Here is a 21,030-nt window from a genome sequence, read left to right as displayed (position 1 = left end):
TATCTCTGTGCTGATGACTCTCAGATCTTTCTCTGTACTCCAGTCCTGTCTTCTTCTGTCCAAACTAACATCTCAGTCTGTCTTTCTGAAATCTCCTCGGGGGTGTCTAGCTGTCAGCTGAAGTAAACATGGCTAAAACAGAGCTCTTAATCCTTCCCCCACTCCCTTCTTTCCCAATCATTATGAATATCACCATCATCTTGCCTGGAAATCTCTTCAGTGCCCAGGGAAGAATATCACAGAGAATGGCTACCTCCCACCTTCTGTCCCCAGCCCCCCCACCCTCACAGAGATAAAGCATTACAGTAGCATGGTAGGGAGATGCATGCTGCAGAGCCATTTCTTTCCCCAGCCCTGTGGATTTGGGGGATCTTTGGTCCATTGTTTATCATCATCAGAACAGGCAACATGTAACCCAAAGTGAGGTTTGAATCTAACCAAATCATTAATAAGAAAACAGTGCTTGTTATTTGTGAAGGGGCATCCTTTTATAAGCATTGTGGTAGGAATAACAAACTTACTTAAATACAAAATCTGAGCAGTACCTGTTGTCCCACTTTAAAAACAGGATAGCTGACTTGGCAAATGACTGATTTATGGCCAGTGCCCATCTGACATGAGACTTCAGTCCCATCAGCCTGGAGGAAAAAAAAACAACCAACCCAGATATTAGCTTCTGCTACAAAACCAGAGAATACCCTACACTACATTTTTCAATGTGACATCTACCATGTAGGGCCAAATCCACCCCTGAATTCAGCTGCAGTTCCACTATGGGCAAGCTGTTGAGAGGATGTGCAGGGGAGATTTGGACTGGGTCAGGTGAGGAGTGGGAAGATGACAGTGGGTCTGTGACTACATAGATCCACTGGCGAATTGCTTCTGTGCAACTGCTTATTGTCTAATACCCCTACAAGAGGGTTGTACTTAGAAACAAGGAATACAGATTGGAGGCCACAGCAGTACATGCTTTATATTACTAACAGCCCCAAAGTGACAGAGGAGTCACCTGTTCTTCTGGTCGTAGTGACACCTACAGCATCAACTCTTATTGTGCTTTCAAGCACAGAGTGGAGACTCCATCCCCAAGCCCTCACACAAAGTCAGTGTAAATGGGTTTTGTGCACGGGACCAGATTTGGCGGTTCCAGAAAATTAATCGAAATACAAAGTTAAACAGAGAATCCTCCTTGAATGATGGAGTTCACTTCGCTCACATTCCATTGTCTAGTTCCACATAGTTCTGGTTCTAGGCTCCTTTCTGCTCTGAAGCAGAAGCCCTTTTTGGGGAAAATGGGTGCCCTTGAAGACTGAACTTTCTCTAAGCCAATGGATTTTAAAAAAATCTGATTTTTGTTGTTGTTCTTTATGCAATGGAATTGTTGTGGTTGTGCTGTGCCATGGGGACTGGATGTAAGGTGCATACCACGTGAGTGACATGGAGCCCGTCTATTTGCATGCAGGAGAGCATAGGTCTTGGTTGGGCCTAGGCATTTGCTTCTTCATGAATGCTCCCATTCCTTCCCTTCCCACAACAGGCAGCCATGGAAGCATCCTGCATAAGATATTTCAACCACTGAATTCTAACCCTCACCATGCACCTTTCCAGGAGCAGCCTTGTAACCTGGGCCAGGCACTGGGGTCTGGATTTTATCCTGTATTAAGTGGCTGGGAGCAAGAGTTCAGATAAATGATTTATTCCAGTCCCCAAAATATGTAACATTCCTTTCTTCTCTGCAAGGAAAAAAATCCATTAGGTTTCTGGTAGAGTGATCATCTTGATCTGACTAACTGTCTCGTTGAAATACATGACCTTGGCAGTAATGCTATTTCTAGCTCCAAAAATCTGCGTTTTAAAGTGCTATCCATGTTGCATACTTGATTTGTCAAGTATAAACTCTATGTGGCATGGCAACAGTATTCAGACGTGTTGCTGGGGGGAGGGGAGGGGTCAAGCAGTAGCTACGGGATGCCAAGTCCCAGGGCAAGGAAAAAATGATGGTAATAGTGAGGCAGCATCAAACTAGATAGATTGCCAGCTTTTTTGTTGAGCTGGCTGTCACTATCCTTGATCTAGATAAAGTGATATGCTACATTTAGTTCTGACTGATGGTAAGACAAAGCTGGAAGATGATTTTGGTATCCTAGGGAATAAGCTGGGTCGGAGGGGTAGTTTGCACATCAGCCTTTGCTGGGAAAATGATACTAGACAGAAAAACATTTCTCTGGGAAACAAGAAAAACAGCAGTAATAATAGGAAAAGTTGAGAGGAGGTGAATATTTTACATACTGGTAAAGAAGATGAAGCAAAAAACAAGTTTTCTGAAAATGTAGCCTGGATTCTGGTGTTGTAGGCATTTTCCTTTTTGTTTCTCAGCTTCACACTGAATGTTAGCCTTCTTTTCTTGCTGCTGACAATAAAGGGCCGTTTGCTGTTGAAAAAATTGTTTGGTATTATAAATATAGTAACTACTGCAATTGCAGATCACTAAAAGGCATTAGATTTCCATTAAGCAGCAGCAGCAGCAGCAACTCACATGCATAGCACCATCAATTTCAAAGTTCTACATACTTACAGCTGTAGCTTTACAATAACTTTTTACAATGGTTATAAATGATGTGAATTCATCTCTTAAAACTGACCTGAATGAACACTTTCTGTAAAGCTGCATAATCTTGACTAGGACATTATTGACATTATTATGTCAATATGACATTAAGTTTTAACAGTAGAAATGCTGTAATCCTCTTTAAAAGCAAAGTAACTGTAAGAATTCAGTTGCCTTCCAGCACAGTCACACATCTGTGTACAACAGATGGTTTCTCATCCTCTATTAGTAGTAGAAACTGAAAGACTCTTTGTATATTTTTCTACAAATATTTGCTGCATTGCAAAGAAACTTAAGTTTTTATTCAGAATGCAGTTGGCAAAAATGTCCCGAAAAACTCACTTTAACACTTACCCATCATCTGTTTTCTGTTGAACCTCAAGAACAAGATCAGAAATGCAGAGTTCATCGTCACCACAGTCTTTAATAAAAGGGATCTACAGGAAAGGGAACAAATATTTTCCTGTATTTCTTTAGTTTCAAATTACAATTTGAGGACCAGACCGACTATATCTAATTTAACTTCAACACCCAAGAAATAGCTTAGTTTTATTATCCCCATTTTATAGATGCCTCAGCGAGACCTATAGACACTAAGCAGCTTTTGTAAAGTCATACAACTTAAAACTGGGAAACGAACCCATGCCTTCTGTTGTCAGTACAATGCCTTAACCATAAGACTATCTTTCATCTCTACATACTCTGTTGGTGACAACAGGAGCAGTGTTGGGGGAGCACTGTGTGCTTTCATACAGTAACGTTCTATACTTACGCTGTAGGCCACAGTGGCAGGTGAATATATATCGAGGACAGGACTGGAGCCAGGATTCTTGAGGCTAATATCAATGCGCAGACTAAGGGAGTTTACAGCATCAGAAGGTTCCTATAATACACATATATATTCACTGGCAATTGGCTGTACAGCAGATCATTTAAAACAGTATAAATATAATTAATGGAAAATATGTTAACATGCTGTAAACGGAGACTAACAAAGTGTTTCTTCTCATCTTCTAATATTGCAGCACTGCCTCTTTTTAACCTTTTGTTTCTTTTTGTGCTTGTCTGCTAAGCAGTATTGCAGCAGAACCTACCAGTGTCAGCATTTCCATTATAATACCCAAGGATTCATAGAGGCTGTAATTGTTTCTGTGACTTTGGTATCTGGAAAGTCCCTGCTGCTGCAGAGGCTGCTTGCTATTCAGAGAACGAAGTTACTCCTTAGAAGCAGCCACATGAAACCGGTTTTATTCTTTCCTGGCTGTGTAAGTCTGGCCCTTTCCTAAGCATGGATTCACTGACTCAACCCCACTTTGCCTGACTACCATATATGGCAAATGGGCCCTTATGAATGACATCAGGAGAAGCACTAACTGTGTGGAGTATGTCTCCCCATCATCACTCCCTTCTGATTTCCTAGTAGTGAATGGGTTCTTCCCAGATCAGTGACAAACTGATTAAAACACTCTTGTCCCAATCCCTCTCTATGGCCGACAGCTCTGAAATGAGGCTGAACCAAGAGGAGTTGATGGATGTGACCCATTGGCCCAAAACATTTGCCCTAGTGGAGACTAGGTGTATGAGGAAAGAAAGAAATCCCCAAAGTTAACTACCTGTAAATAGACACCTACAAGTGTCGCACGCCTTAAAACCCGGGGTGTGGGGCATGCCCCGGCCCGGGTACTCTAACTAAATGAACCAACTGTAACAGCTAACTAACTACAGGTACTAGCACTGAACGAACGAAAAGTTCTGGGGACGAGCTACAGCAAAGCTAGAGCAGCACAGTTCCAATGCACCTTCACCGGTGGCAAGACGGAACTGGGGGTGGGGGGGGGTTGAGAGCACGCAGCTCCCCTTATACTGCGCCATGGAGGTGCCACTCCAGGGGTTGCTGGGGTGCTCCCCCCATGGGTACTGCTAGGGGAAAAACTTTTGGCACCGGTGCACGTGGCAAGTACACACACCTACTGTGGAATACACATGAGCAATCACTCGAAGAAGAATTGTCTCTTTCTGCCTTAATATCTATGAACGTGAGTTTTGCCATTGATTTGAACAGGGTCTATATTTTTAAGATGTCTGAGGTGTCTGAGAAGTGAAACAGATTTAGTTAGATATTTAGTAAGTTATTGACCATATCAAATAAAATTCTGATCTTTGGATGTAAAAGTCACCCATTTCTCTCTTAGATGACTTAAGACACATGAGGGTGTTTGAGACTGTTTACCTGTACATTAAAGATGTGCTCAACACAGGTCTCTGCAGAATTTACAACAATATTTTTCTGCATACATCTCTCATTGTTTTCTTTGAATAATCCTCTAGAAGTCACTCTAGATGACTGGAGATCAGCATCCAGTGTTGCATTGTACCTGATATCTACAAAAGAAATGGAACAAATTTTTGTGAAGTCCGAATTTCAATGCAACTCCCATCAGAATCAGGCTTCAATATTATAGAATGACTGGTTTTGCCATAAAACCCAGTAATATTTTATGGCTTCTGTAGCTTGCTAAACATGAAACTTCAAAAATGATAAACAATCCAATATTTACTGAGGATGTGAGAGTCCTGGGCAAAAGGTCATTCTGCAAAGCCAGGAATATGCCAAATACAGATACCTTGCAATCACATCACAGAACTCTATAACAGTCTATAAAGCACTCTGCATCTAGTCATCCATCAAGCTGCATTTTCAGCTTTAATTTTTTTTCCCAAATTTTACTACGAGTGCTTACTATGGAAATTCATCGTTATTTGTTGCTCACAAATTGTAAGCACTGAAAAGGTACCATATTCCATAGAGAAGTGGTCAAACTTATTTTGCCAATTATTTGGTGTAAAGATAATTGAGCAGGTGAAGTCTGACAATATTGTATCATAAGTCCTTAAAGGACACTTGTAATATTTTTCTATTTCCCTGACTTCCTACAAACGGTGATGAACAAGTGAAGACAATGGTGAAAGATCCAAGATTGGGCTTTAATTTTTTTCTTTAAAAAATCATATAGTTTGGGCTAATTCTCTTCTATTATCCCAAAAGAACTCCTGTCTGCTCACATCAGAGGTAGCAGCATGTTCAGCATGAGTGATTTAGCAACGGGAGACATTTTTTTTTTGTTGGAGAGAGAAGATGTGGTCACTGCTGCAGCTTCAAATAGCAGCCTGGAAACAAGCACTGTACCCCTGCCATCTTCTTAAGTTACTCCTTTACTCCTCCAAAGTGATCAAAGCTGATGACAGGATTGGAGTGCAGCTGAAGGACAACTAGAGACCTCAATGCAATAAAACTAGCCTCTGAATTCCCCTGCCTTTACTCCTCTCTCCCTGATGACACTTCATAGTGCTAACAGGATAGGTGAGACGTCTGCACTCTTTTCAATATAACTTGTCTCTCACTTTCCAAAGACAGTAGGTAAGTGATGACAGCAGTGCTTTAAAATAAAACAAAGCAGCAATTCTTCAGCCACTATTAAAATGTATAGTGATTTCCTTTTACAGGATTGTAATCCAATATTTGTTTTAATTTTCCCCAGTATATTAGAATTGCAACACTTTCAACATAATTCACATAAGCAATCAACTAGGTATTCTTACCCACTTGGTTATTTCTATTAGCAGGTCTAAACTTGGCACTGAAACATATTTTGACGGCTATCTCAGTGTTCTTATTCAGCAGACTGATTTTCTCAGGTACAAATGAGGCTCTTATGGACATATTTGCAATGCTTTGTGACCTGAAACAAAAAGATGGCTACATGTGATTTCAAGAACCCACAGTAAATCGGAAACTTAGTTCTGGGATAGGCCTATCTGTGACTATAAATGTTTTTTTATAATGGTCCCCATTGTAAGATTTCATATCATGCCAGCCTGGTATGGTTATCTTTCTTTGATGAAATGGTTCTTTTCAATAGCTAATATTCTTTTTCAAATCTCTCTTATGTTGTCACATTAACTGATACAGTACAATGGGAGATTTATGCTAAGTCAATATTAATACTCTTAATATTTTAAATAATTTTTCATAAGACAGAATCAAGTCCTTGTATTTTTTCTTCAGGAAAACTGCTAGTGTTCTTTTAGGAAAGTCACTGACCTTAATGGTTGAGCAGAGCAGTTACATTTTTTTTCACAAAAGCTAATTAAGAAGAAATGTAATTGTCATTAGGTGGGCAAGATTCCAAAGAATTATTTTAAAGTACTAAAATAATATTGCCAAGCAAATCCAAGATGATGTTTTGTTAACAACTGATTTTCCTGTTTGCATTTTACAATTTACAAAAAACTTTAATGAGCTTCACTTTTTGTCAAGTTAGATCAAATTCTAGAGTAAAGCAGAGATATGAATACCTTTTATTGATCAAACTAAAACAAATGTAAGTGTCAAATAGCTTTCTAATGTACATATGGAATATCTGCTGACATCAACCCAAGTTCCACTGTGGATAAAAGGTACTAGATCGCCATTAGTTTTTAATCTGAGTTTTATGATGCAAGAAGTGGCAATTTATTTATATTTTTAATTCTGTTACCAGTGCAAACTCATACTTCATAAAGTATCTCTATAATAACCTTGTGAGGACATAGTAAACCGAGGAGTGAAGCTATTTATCAAGCTGTGTTTTCAACTTAGCACCATGCAATGTACTGCACACAATGGGTATGTCTACACAGCAAAGAAAACCCCAGAGCCAACTGAGGCTCACAGGACTTGGGCTGTGGGGCTGTTTTGTTGCTGTGTAGACTTCCGGATGTGGGCTGGAGCATGAACTTTTAGGACACCACATGGTGGGAAGGTCCCAGAGCTTGGGGTCCAGCCTGAGCCCAGAAACGTACACAGCAATGAAACAGCCCCGCAGCCCAAATCCGAGTTGGCTGACAGTTGCTGCGTAGACATACCCAGCATCACTTTGGGAAGTGCTTGTGAAACTGTTCTTGTTTTTATGTGATGAAACTTGTAAGCTGTCTTGGCAGGACAGAAAAGAAATTTTGTCAGAAGTAGGGGCCACTTTTATTTCACTGCTCTATTTGCTTACTTTACAGAACAGCTCTTCCAAACAGGTCAGTCCATTATTTGTTACTGGCAATTGAAAGTAGTGTAGTCCGACACTATTTTTCAAATAGATACTCTGTTAGCATAATCATGAGAAAACAACTGTGTTCGTGCCATACACATGCCATGAGTGGAGGTGGGTTGGAGGTTGGAGGATTTTTTGCCATTTCATTAAACAAATGCACTACTTATATCCAAAATATTAAAACACTGTCTGGCCAAAATAATTGACTAACCAGAGCTGAACCACATTTCCATCGGCACCAACAGATACATCAGTAATGCCATCACCATTTAAGTCTCTATGGCCGTCTACTGATCTTCCAAAGTACTGGAGTTGCTGTCCAAAAGCAGAATTTGATCCTAAAATTTTCTAGAAAAAGAGAGCTTGATTACTGACAAACAGCAGCATAAGCATTTGATTTTCACAGTTATTCTATTAGGATGCAACATATTTGTTTAGACAAAAAAACTCTTTTGTAGATGGTCTCTATTATTTGTAAGGGTTCCTTTTTTCTGAGACAGCAAATAATTTTTTTTTTTTTTTAAATCTTGGAAGTAAATTGACCAAGCAGACAGATTGCTGCATGCCAACTAGTCATTATTGAAAAGCTTTATTTCCATCTCACATGAAGCAATTCTCAAGGATTGGAAAATTTAACAAATCTTCTAACAAACCCTTTTTGCATCAGGAGAATTCTCATGAGAGAAACATGTTACAATATTATTATTTCACTCTATGGGATTTGGGGATCTAATTCCCCTTTGAATGTCTCCTCCTTAAATACTATACTTTTAAAGCCTGTACATTTGGAATTAACCCAGTATTTTCTGGTGTGCACCAAGCCGGTAAGGCTAAAATAATGGGCTGCCTAAAACTTTTTCTGGAAATGAGTCAACTTGGTGTACAGGAGTAAAAATGTAAATATAGATACAGCGGGCTAGGCTTCCTCCCAACAAATGTTCATGTCACCTATCTCAGCACCCCTAGCTATCAGCTGCACAAGTGTTATCCTGGGAGTGTTTAGGGTTGGCATATGATGAAGGAAAAGGAAGTGATGCTGAAAACAGCCAATAAAAGCCTACAGAATAGGACAGTATTTAAAGAGGATAGAATACCAGCTAACAAAAAACCCTCATTATATCAAATCCTTCATTTTGAACCTAGCTGAATTTTTGTATCTCATCACAAGCCTTTGAATGCAGTATTATGTAACAAAGTTATTTACCTGTGAATATTTGGTACGTATAGTCCTTAGATTGCCATTGTAAATGTAAACTGCTCCAGAGTTCTGATTTTCTAAGGGTGCACCTATTATCACATCATTAAAACCATCCAAATCAATATCTGAAAGGGTCGCCATAGCAGATCCAAACCGAGCATTTTCTAACCCTTGTGGACCTTCTAAGAGTTCTTGTTGATCCAAAATTCCCTTTTAAGAATACAAGAAAGAACAAAACTACTGTGTCAGTAGATTAAAGGAAAAAATACCTGCATTATTCTTTTCCAGTGTGCATTTCCTTAGACTTACCAGCATTGAACTGTATGTGCCATCATGTTACCTATTCACTTAGCTTTGTTAGATCCTCAGTCACAGCAAATGTTACAGCAGAAAAATTAACGCATGCAAAAAGAGGTATTAATTGCACATATAAATGCATTTCTGAGACTTTACAATCCTCAGTTTCCTCATCTGATTGTTCTAAATGTTCCACAATTTTTCAAATATCCATTGATGAATTTTTAATGGTGAGAGTAATTAACCATTGGAACAATTTACCAAGGGTCATGATGGATTCTCCATCACTGGCTATTTTTAAATCAAGATTGGATTTTTCTCTTGGATACGCTCTAGAAATTATTTTGGGGAAATTCTATGGCCCATGTTATGCTGGAATGTCAGACTAGATGATCACAACACGGTCCTTCTGGCCTTGGAATCCATAAATGAATTGTCCAGCTTTGGATTCCAATTTTTACGCACAGAGAATGGAAATTCTTGTAACTGGACATAATTCTTTGAAACAGAAATGGAATTTCCTACTAGCTAATGCAAAACTCATTTGTGGAAACACTTGTATTCCTGACCTTCCTATTGCCAACTGAAGAAAAAAAGTGTTGAAAAAACTGTCTACGTGGTAATATTGCATTATCTATCTTAAAAAGCAACTTCAAAACAAAAATCTTTATGTTTGCCATTTATTCTCATTGTTTTGTACAGAAATATGCTAGCAATGCTAGTCAGACAGTTTATCCAAAATGGCTAGCACTTAATTCCTGTAGCACAGGCAAATTACATAATTCCGTGCTATTTTAAAATCACTTTCACATCATTCTGAAAAATAATAATATAAATAATTTTAAGTTAATCATTTAACAAAGACTAAAAATATTAATCAGTTTCTCAATTGGTTTCTATTTGCAAAAGTGAAAAATCCATCCACCAAATGTTTGGGGTTTTTTGTTTGCCTATTATCAAAGTGACCTATTGTATCAGCTCTCCTCAGTAGCACCTTCATCCCGTTTAACGGGCTGGGAGAAAATGCTATTGACAAAAGCAGAATTAGAACTCTGAACAGGTTGAGTTCTTTTCTGCCGCTCCCAGTACTCTCACATTGGCTCAGTATATGCGAGTTCCCACTCCCCAGCACCTCCCATGTTCTTGAAATGGCATTTGTTTCTCAGGCTCCCTACCACGGGCCAGCACCTGATTTAAAAAAAAAAAAATCAAATGCAGAAAAGTTTCAGAGCAGATAGAGATTGATTCCTTCACCTAGTAATACAGGAAAGAGCTTTGCAATCCTTAATTGCTACTCAAAGACTTTGATGTAAGGGATGCTGACTATGGCCCAAAAGTATCAAATGCCCTAGTTTTATATCAGTAGTTCTAACTAGAACTGATAGAATAGTAACACACCCCACCCTTCTCGTTTTTTTCTGTGATGCCTGGAGCCATACTGAATGTCCACCATGAATATTCAGGTATCCACCATTCAGTCATAAGACTGTCCACAAACACCAAGCATTTCAGGAATTTTATGACAAACACGTATTCATCTGAAAATATCTACCAGATGTTTGTTAATCTCCTTTTTTAAAAACTTCAGTCAATCAGGAGGCAGAAACAAAATGATGTAGCTTAGGTGACAAATCGGACAACAATGGAGTCTGCTTCTTTTCAGCAGTACTTCTGTCCCAGGAAACCACAGCAAGAACTTGGTGCTAGAACTGAGATCATCATCATGGGTCTGTCATGAATGTGGATGTCAGATCTCAGTGCTAGCAACATGTCCAGAACATGAACCTAGGTCCTTAGCCCTCCTCCTCCTCTCCTGCCCCCCCCCTTTTTTTTTTACCTTTGTGATGGAAAACATATAAACTCTTCCCTCTTCTTTCTTTAGCTCATTCATGAACATTGGTGCACCTACTAGCAGCACATCTGTAACTGAATCTCTGTTAACATCCACTGCACACACCACACTGCCAAAGTAGGAGCCAATCTGGAATTGATAACACAAGAGTAATTTATTTATGTCTCTAAAATTACACTGTTTTTGCACCTCATCCTGCAAACACTTGCACGTGTGTGTGTGCGAACAGTTCAACTGAATTAAATGGGACTGCTCACAAGAAAAGCTACTTGTGTAACTTTCCTACATGTTAGAAGATTCAGCCACTTACTGAGTATTCATTATTACTTTACCCACCTTATTTCTCTTCATTATTTTTTTGGACACCATCATACTGTTGCTGCTATGGCACTAACATAGTGTAATAAGACTATAAATGGAGAAGAGAGTGCTGTGCAATGTATTTCTTTTTTATGTTAAAATATGCACATGAAATAGCCCAACCTGTGATTTACTTTTATATTTACCTGCTTTCATAACATAAAAATTCAAACTTTCAGCATCATGACAAGGCTTTCACAGTGGAGAAAGGAATATCGTGAACTTGCAAATCAGTCTTGCGGTACCATCTCTCCTCCAGAAGACCTCTCATGAAGAGAGGATGGATATCCATGGCGTCTCCCACAACTAGAGGTATTTACATAGAGGGCCAGATAATGTTTTTCCCATACCTAATTGCCATGATTCTACAAGAGACTGTGTGAAAGTCACAGAAAATCTCAAATTCACTGCTAGAGTGTAGCTACAGGGGAACGGACAGATATGCTGCTAAACGTTTTGCAAGACAAAATTAATTTCAAAGAGACATTACATACATTACCGCTGCCAATCATGAATAACCAGTTTCAGTGCTGCATCAGTAAAAATAGATATCTACAAATTTTTTGTCCATGAACAAAATGATCGTACTTGCCTGATCCCCTCTCTGGGACTGAACAACTGTGACTCTGCCATGGCTGTCGATGTCATAAACCACAACTCTGCCAGTGTAGTTTGATCTTGGTGCACCAGCAACAAAATAGACAGTGTTCTGGGTTGAGATAACAGCAACAGAATAACCTAGAAAAGAAGTCAACATGACAATTGTGAGATATTATCTAGCGAAGTAGGCAGAGTTAGGGGTTGCCTACTAAGGTTATAAGTTAGGGCATGAATTTAAAGCTCAATAGCTATCCTGAACAAGCCTTCTGTGCAAACATTCTCATTCTTCACTCCCAAAGTGGATTAAGTTAAAATGCAGAAAGGCCCTCTGTGTAAAATAAGGCCAGGTTTACGCTACAGACTTACATCGATATCACTATGTTGCTCAGGGATGTGAAAAATCCACAGCCTTGAGCAACACAGTTATACTGTGCTAGCCCTCGGGGTAGACAGTACTGTGGTGACAGAAGGACTTCTCCTGTTGACATAGCTACTGTGTCTAGTGGAGGTGGATTAACTATGCTGATGGGAGAACCTCTGTCGTCGGCATAGTACCGTCTTCACTGAAGCACTACAGAGGCACAGCTGCACTGCAGCATTTTAAGTGTAGACCTTCCCTAAGAGTGTCTATATGTGGAGCTAGTGCAGAATAGCTATTCTGGACTATTTCCTTGTGTACACAAGTCCTTAGTTACCCACTAGAAAAACAGAAGATATGACATGGTGTCCTAGCTACAGAACATTGTACAGCCAGGTCAGACATTCAAGTTTGGAAGCTACGTTGTCACTCATCACCTAGCTCACTTACACTTGCATTTATTTGTTAAGGAGATATGGTTTTCAGTGGAGGAGAGTGAAATGCAACTCCTCGTGACCGATTTGTAGGGCAACACTGGCTTATAGAGCACGAAACAGACAACAAAAATGTCAGCTGCATGCAAATGAGAGTTAGGGGGAAAAAAGGTGGAAATGGCCCTGAAATGAAGGAGGTAGAAGAAACTAGGGGCCACCATCACAGCCATTCTTCAAACTGGGCCATGTTTGTGAAAGAAACCCACTGGTTGATGATGGGCTCAATGCATTCTCCCACAAGACACAAAACCACTAATCCCGGTTAATGAACACACTACAGTGCTTGACTGTACATGGTAGGACATGTTAACAGTCCATCAATCAGATTTCAGATTGATGGACTTTTTCTAAAAATTGCTAATCCTCTCCACCACTATTATAACTTAAACTGCTCTGCAGGAAATATCTTAATACTGGGAAACATTTTTAGTACGTATTATCTCTGTAAACCAGTTTTACTACATATTTTGTATTACTACAAAAACATTTAGCTGTAAGGTTTAGGCTTACACTGAAGAGCAATTTAACAGTAAAACTTGGAGAAGTTTTGCCAGGCAAATATAAACTTTTATTCTATGAAGAGTCATTTCGGTGTTTAATGGCACTGATAAAGTGTCAAGGGATCAACCAGAGATTGCCGTACAGAAATCCCTCATTAGGATGGAAAAAAAAGTCTATCAAAAATGAATGGTGAAAGCCTAAACAAAAACGGTGGCTTCCTGTATATTACAAGATATCTAACTCTCCTGGCTCTTAGTGTTCCGAAGTACATATTGCATCAGTGTGGGGATATAGCAGGTCACCAAGCTGTAAAGTTTGCTGGTTTTGGCTGAGAACAGAAATGTTTGTCAGAAAACTAATAGCAGATATAAATAAAATGTCTATTAAACTGCAGTGATGTTACTAAGGACATAAATCAAACTGGAAAAGGCCACTGAAGGAATAAGCATGGATGAGTCGCTGACAACTAAATAAGCTTCTGACCTAACATCAAATAGGGAATATATAGGCAAACAAAAATCAGGGATATAAAAAGACCCCCTGATTATAAACTAAGTAGCCTTTTTCAATCCCTGTCATTTCTTACATTCTTGTAATGTATGTGTCTCAAGAATTTTTCATCTTATGTCTTTAATATTTCAGTTAACATTCATTCAGAGTTTTAAAAATAATTAAAACAATAAATGTTTCATTCAGTTTCAGTGAATCAATTGACCAGTAAACGAAATCCATTTATGTACAGAATTTCCCTTTCCTCTCAAATCAGTACTTAAACAGGAGACTGCTAGAAAGTAATTTGACATTTTTGCCTGTCTTTGATTAACTTTAGATATACTACATAATAAATGTTACCGCCCCTTACCTAAATAAGAGCTATGGTTTCTGTCTTGTAGAATTTTTTCAAATGCTTGATTAGGGAACGTAGTCACGTAGTTTGAGGTCTCCTGGACTACAGTCCCACTCCAGTCATAAGCCCCAACAGCACCCAACATCAGAACATCCTTTAAACAATACAATCAGAATTTTAGAGCTACCTACTCTTCCATAAGTACAAGGGAAGCAGAAGTTACAGTATATGTATGGTGTAATCCATTTACATTAATTATGTTTAGATACTCTGAACCCTCAGAGATGAGTAAAATGACATAGTAATAATCTCCCTGTAACCCCAGTCCTGACTCCTCTATACACAATAGCTTAAATAACTGGAAACAACAGTGGAGACAGAAAAACATTTACAAAAATTTTGCCCTTGCAGATGGACCCCCTCTTCTTCCTAAAGGTCTTTTAAAATGTAATACCCAATTAAGATAGCTTATATATAAACAGTTTATATATGGTAATTACTTGCAAAAAACCTCATCAGTTGGACTACAGTAGAACCACAGAGTTACGAACACCCGGGCAATGGACGTTGTTTGTAACTCTGAAATGTTCTCTAACTCTGAGCAAAATGTTATGGTTGTTCCTTCAAAAGTTTACAACTGAACACTGACTTTATATAGCTTTGAAACTTTACTATGCAGAAGAAAAATGCCCCCCACCCCTTTTTAGTAGTTTACATTTAACACAGTACTGGACTATATTTGCTTTTTAAAAAAAATCTCTGCTGCTGCCTGATTGCATACTTCCAGTTCCAAATGAGCTGTGTGGTAGACTGGTTAGTTCATAACTCTGGTGTGTGTAACTCTGAGGCCCTACTGTATTCAAATTCTTAAAGTTACTCATGTGCTTAAGAACCCTGTTGAACTGATGGCTTAAAAAGGAAATTGGGAATAGAAAATATTTGCACATATGCAACTTGCCTGACTAAGCAGAGGGAGACTGCTTAATTTTTGATATATCCTGACTAACTGTCTCACAAGCTTAATGTTGCATTAATATTGAAGTTCTTTTTATTCATGTAAACTTCCCTAATTTTTTTGTTTTTAGGGAAGAAATTAAAAATAGATATATTTATTAGGTTTGAAGTGCTTGAAAACTGCTTGAACTGCAGCTGGACTTTGCATATTTAGACTAGGAATTCTTTATTTGGCTGAGGTATCCTTAAACATGTTTAATACGAAAAAATAGTTGAAAAATGTGTGTATGTGAAAGGTGCCAAAAACATTCTTAACTTTGAAAATACTACACAAAAACTTTCTTCACACTTGATTTATTACTTACATCTCCATGAATGTTAACAAACAAGCCAGTTTTGAAATATTTAGTTTCAATTTTCTGAGTTATTCAAGCACAAGACATCAAATTAGAACAGGAGAATTGTTCATGCTTGGTGAACTCAGAAATGGCTGAACTGATTTTGACCAAACTTAAAATAATAACTATTAAAAAAAATCCAACCCAATTTGCATAATTTGTTTGAGAAAATTATAAGCAGCTGAAAAAAATAAAAAATAAAAAGGAGGACGGCTTAGAATAGAAGCCATTACTCAACATTAACGCTATAATAAAAAGTATTATTTCACTTTTCACCGTGGTATATTTTCTCTCTTTCTCCTTCCAACCAGGATGTAAATTAGTTTTGTGGTACTACAGATAAACTACCTCTGTTCCACTTTCCTGGTTTATATTAGAAGAAAATCTAAATGAAATTTGATCTGTATATTGCATTGTTGCTTATTATTCTTATTTTGTTAAATTTATACATGAACTTATGTATATGTAATTATATCTACATACTTCATTTGAGACAGTTTTTATATCATACCAGCATTATACACTAAATGATTAAATATACGTACCTTTTTTTGTGAGTAATAAGCACTGAAGCCCACTTGGGACATTTCCATTTGGAATGTATCACCTTGATCTGTACCTGGTGCAATAACCATTATTTTGAAAGTTATTCATGTATCATTAAGTCTGTTGAACATTATTGTTGCTACATATTGGGCCCTATCTTTCTGCCATTGAAGTCAGCTGAAGCATGACTGGAACAATTTGTCAAATAAATAATTTGCTCCCAAAAGTTCACCCAAAATATACACAACAGTTGTAGAGTATGGAAATATAATTGATAAAAAGGTAATAATGTTTATCAAGATTTTAATAATGACTGGGTCACATCAGCATTTATCATACATTCATGCAAAGACAGCCTGTAACCCCTTAATAGAAACAGGGAGTAGATCCTCAGCTGGTGTAAACTGTCAACAGCTCCTCAGCCCCAATGGGTATATTACCTTCTATGCTAAATATGCGTTCTCCCAGTGTTCCTGCTTCTTCCAATAGTGCAGTCTCAGATGACACGTTAAAAAAATACTTTTCTGTTGGAAGACTCGCAATTCCTTTGATTTCTTTAATTAAATTTTTAGTATCAAGTTCATTTCTGATTAAATAACCCAAAACCTTGAAAAGAGAAAAAGAAACTTCAGTGTGGCTCCATTTCCCTCAGTATCACACACACAGAGATATTTTATACATGACAGGAAAATGAAATTAATGTGCACACTCCAGACAATGCCTGTAGTTTCCCCTGATCCTTCACACCCTTCCCATCATGGATTCTACATCAGCCTCCTGACATCTGTGGGTAAGGTGAACTGATGGGAATGCATAAGAAAAATGCAACATTTCTGCCATTTATAATAAATATTAAGGTCTATAAAGTGGATCTGAATTCCCCCACTTTGCAACTGGTGCAGTCATTTCCACCCAGGCTGAAGGAGCACACAGTGGGTGTGTAATGCTACAAAAGCAGAATGGTAGAATTTTCCAGTTCCTTCACACATGATAAATGACTATCCAAGATGTAGGACAGCAGAGGATCAAGCCCTGTATTCTGAATCCCTTTTATTGAAAAACATCAACTTTGAAATATTTTGTATATCATATACAACAGGAACGAAAAAGAATATTATGGAGGGTAGACTAATCCCACTATTTTCGGCTAACATAAATGGATGACAATAATAATTCTAATGAACTAAAGCCTGCTGATATTACAGTGGCTCCTAAAGATGAACTCCCTCCCCGTCCCAGTCTCGCTGATATGATGCATGAATACATACTGTTAATTAAATCAGTCCCACCAAAATTACAGCATTAATTATAGTATTACTTACAGCTATGCCAAATCTGGTTATTTTGTCCTCATTGCATTTAGTTATCACTTCTTGCAAACTTGAGCCATCGTGTGATTCACCGTCTGTCACAACGACCATTACTTTTGTAGCTGTGGGCCGTCCACCAGATTCAGTGGAAAAAGCATGACGTCTGTGATAAAGAAAGCACTAGACTCATTACATGCATATTTTAATGAATGCTTCCATCATTGACTTAGAACAAAGTGCATCTGGAGTGTTTCTTTATTGGAACACATAGGCCCAGATTTTTAAACCTATTTAGGCACTGCTGTACTACACCTGAGCTGTGCTACGCCTACCTGATTTTAGCTCTCATTTTTAAAAGGGATCTAGGTATTTAGGAGTCTAAATCCCTAAATTGACTGTTAATGGGATTTTGGTTCCTAAATGCCTAAATCACTTTTGAAAATCATATTTAGGCTCCTATATCAGTTAGGTGTGGCACAACACGGCCTCAATAGGTTTAAAAATCTTGGCCAAAGTCCTTCATTAATAATAGTTTAGCACTTATTGCACTTTTTGCCTTCAAAGCACTGTTCAAACATCAAAACCGGAAAATGTTTTGGTCAAAGCAAAATTTTGGAAACATGTTATCTGAATAATCTTTAATCTGGGTTTCCTGTGCAAATTTATGTTCGATTAAAAAAAAAGTCCAAAAGAGTTTTGACCAGCTCTACTCTCAATACTCTCGAGAGGCAAAATAAATAAATAAAATCAGGCATTAGCTCCATTTTGCAGACACAGAGGGAAACGAAAACAAGGAAGATCCCTATAGATTTGGAACTCACTGTATTCAGAATCTCTCTCTAAACAAGTAGCCCAAGGTCACTGAGTCAGTTAGTGTTCGACCCCTATTAAAAGTGCAGTTCTATGCTGAAAAATGATTGTGTAAAAATAGTGCCTGCTTACTTAACAGATCATTGCCTGTGAGTGTAATCAGAGTTACTTTACTGCCCAAAGTAAGTTTTTACTGCTGCTAAACACGACAAAGTCAAAAGTCCTATTGGAGAAAGGGTCTGATTCTGTGATAGTTTTCACACAATCAACCAAGATCTTATCCTGTAAACATTTAAACGTGCAGTCACATTGAGTCAATGAGTAAAATTTGCCTGGTAAGTCATTTTGCATCTCTCTTAGAAACTCATCGTGCAAGGTAGCGAGAACCTTCAGAGAGGTTCTTTGATTCCCAGGGGCCCCAGAGGCAGTACTAACCTCTCACGAAGTGCTCAGCACCTTCCAGGATCAGATCTCTAGTTACAAAAGTAGCATAACAATTATTGGTGCACTTTACCTTGCATAGTCAATTGCTTTGAAAGTATTAGTCAAGTCTCCTCCTTTTTGAAAAGTCTGCGACATTGCTTTCACAACATCTTCTTTTGTTTTGTAGGTATTCAGGTTGAACACTATCCTTGGATCATTACCATATTGAATTAAACCCACCTAAACATCATCACACAAAAAAAATTAGATTGTCGTGCATTCAAATCAATTACACAGAATTAAAATACCAAAATTATTTGTCAAACTGATGCACAGGATTAAAGTTCAAAATGATTTTGACAGACTGGAGATATGGTCTAAAATATGGTGAAATTCAATAGGGACAAATACAAAGTGCTGTACTTAGGAAGGAATAATCAATTTCACAGATACAAAATGGGAAATGACTGCCTATGAAGGAATTCTGAAGAAAAAGATCTGAGGGTTAGAGTGGATCACAAACTAAATGTGAGTCAACAATGTAATACTGTTGCAAAATAGCGAATATCATTCTGGGATGTATTAGCAAGAGTGTTGTAAAGCAAGACAGGAGAAGTAATTCTTGCACTCTACTTGGCACTGATAAGGCCTCAACTGGAGTAGTGTGTCCAAGTTCTGGGCACCACACTTTGGGAAAGTTGTGGACAAATGGGAGGCAGCCCACAGGAGAGCAACAACTACTAAAGGTCGAGGAAGCATGACCTACAAGGAAAGAATGAAAATTGGGCTTGTTTAGTCTGGAGAAGAGAAACTGAGACGCAACATGATAACAATCTTCAAATATGTAAAAGGTCATTATAAAGAGGAGGGTGATAAAATGTTGTTCTTAACCATTGGAGAGGACAAGAGAAATGGGTTTAAATTGCAGCAAGGGAGATTTAGGTTAGACGTTAGGAAAAATTTCACAACTGTGAGGGTAATTAAGCACCGGAACAAATTGCCTAGGGAGGTTATGGAATCTCCAGTCATTAAAGGTCTTAAAGATCATTTAAGAACAGGTTAGACAAAAAACGGTCAGGGATGGTCTACAGCAGTGGTTCTCAAACTTATTTGATCACGCCCCCACTTCGTGTCTGTAATTGTTTATGCCCTCCCATGCCACACAAGTGCAGAGACTGCCACCCACCTCTGAAGGTAGAGCAGAGAGCAGCAGCTGCTGGCCAGCCACCCAGCGCCTAAAGCAACTCTGTGCCAGCAGCAGTGGACAAGTAAGCGTGGCAATGTAAAAAGTGATATTTATCAATATCACTTTTCACAGCAGACTTAGTGCCCCATTGCCACCCTTACTTCTGCGCTGCTACTGAGGAGGGGGAGAGGGGAAGGAGAGTCCAAGCCTGGGTGGCAGGTTCTGGCTGTCCCCTTTATCCCTTCCCCCGACCTCCCGGATGTGCACGGCCCTTCTGCCTGAGCCCCAGCTACCAGGGGTTGACAGCTGGAGCTTTTTTTTTTTAAACCGGAGGGGGGGGATACAGCTCAACCTCCCTTGACACATTCCCATGCCTCCAAAGGGCATACCCCATAGTTTGAGAACCACTGGTCTAGAGAATACTTAGTCCTGCCTCAGTGCAGGGAACCAGACTCAATGACCTATCAAAGTCCCTTCCAGTCCTACATTTCTATAATTCTGTATAGAAGGTGGTATATTTTTCCTTCATCACATACAACCCCCAATTAATATTATTGCCCATGTTTGCAAAGTAAAACAATGTCACAAACTCTTACAGTAATTTACATCTTGTTTCTTTAATCTACCCTACTCAACAATAAATGAAGACATGATCTAATTGTTTGCACTAGACTTTTTTGCCTCCTAAAAGTTCCCTACATAGCTTCTACCACTGCATTTCTACTGGTGGGTGCTCTAGCATAGATACAGAATTGTCAGCAGTCAATATTTTTATCACTATCATCTAGACCTGCTCTATAGAAATTCCATAGGAAATTACTTGATAACATTGTACATTCCTTTTATTTTATAGTATAAATTAATAGAGAAGTGTATTAAGACATACATTTAACATGGTGAAGAAGAAATGAAGACACTAAGTATCTGTTACATGGCTGAATAATTACTGCCAAGGTTTTTGAATTTTCTAAACTTGGAGTGATTGAGCCTGCAATCTTAATATTGTTTCAATACTAGTATTTTGCATTTAGTTTTCAGGTTTTAAGGAAAAAAATTGAGAGAAAAAAACCCCTGGGAATATTAGCTTGAGCAACCTTGAAAACGGATTTTAAAAGTTACTTGCTCCTATTAGACTCTTAAGTTCCATTCTACACAATGATGTGTTTTGTACAACTCAAACTTCAAGTGAAGTTCTTAGGTGTAT

At 38.4% G+C, this 21,030-nt stretch overlaps 1 protein-coding gene across 1 annotated transcript in view; it reads right to left on the bottom strand.

The window, feature by feature from the left end:
• ITGA2 (integrin subunit alpha 2) overlaps positions 1-21,030 on the bottom strand; it is an 86,665-nt gene that overhangs the window by 18,556 nt on the left and 47,079 nt on the right. The window contains exons 7-21 of the mRNA XM_073343916.2: positions 18,732-18,880; positions 17,420-17,570; positions 16,538-16,703; positions 16,097-16,170; positions 14,215-14,353; positions 11,992-12,137; positions 11,025-11,168; positions 8,897-9,100; positions 7,904-8,040; positions 6,209-6,348; positions 4,839-4,990; positions 3,381-3,491; positions 2,963-3,045; positions 2,290-2,431; positions 546-638 (exon numbers count right to left, since the gene is read on the bottom strand). Coding sequence (XP_073200017.1) covers positions 546-638; positions 2,290-2,431; positions 2,963-3,045; positions 3,381-3,491; positions 4,839-4,990; positions 6,209-6,348; positions 7,904-8,040; positions 8,897-9,100; positions 11,025-11,168; positions 11,992-12,137; positions 14,215-14,353; positions 16,097-16,170; positions 16,538-16,703; positions 17,420-17,570; positions 18,732-18,880 — 2,031 coding nt within the window. The remainder of the gene's footprint in view (positions 1-545; positions 639-2,289; positions 2,432-2,962; positions 3,046-3,380; positions 3,492-4,838; positions 4,991-6,208; positions 6,349-7,903; positions 8,041-8,896; positions 9,101-11,024; positions 11,169-11,991; positions 12,138-14,214; positions 14,354-16,096; positions 16,171-16,537; positions 16,704-17,419; positions 17,571-18,731; positions 18,881-21,030) is intronic.

Source organism: Lepidochelys kempii, chromosome 5 (assembly GCF_965140285.1).
Source record: "Lepidochelys kempii isolate rLepKem1 chromosome 5, rLepKem1.hap1, whole genome shotgun sequence".
Lineage (NCBI taxonomy): Eukaryota > Metazoa > Chordata > Testudines > Cheloniidae > Lepidochelys > Lepidochelys kempii.
Note: the sequence above shows the minus strand (reverse complement) of the source record. Positions and strands in the feature narration are given on the sequence as shown.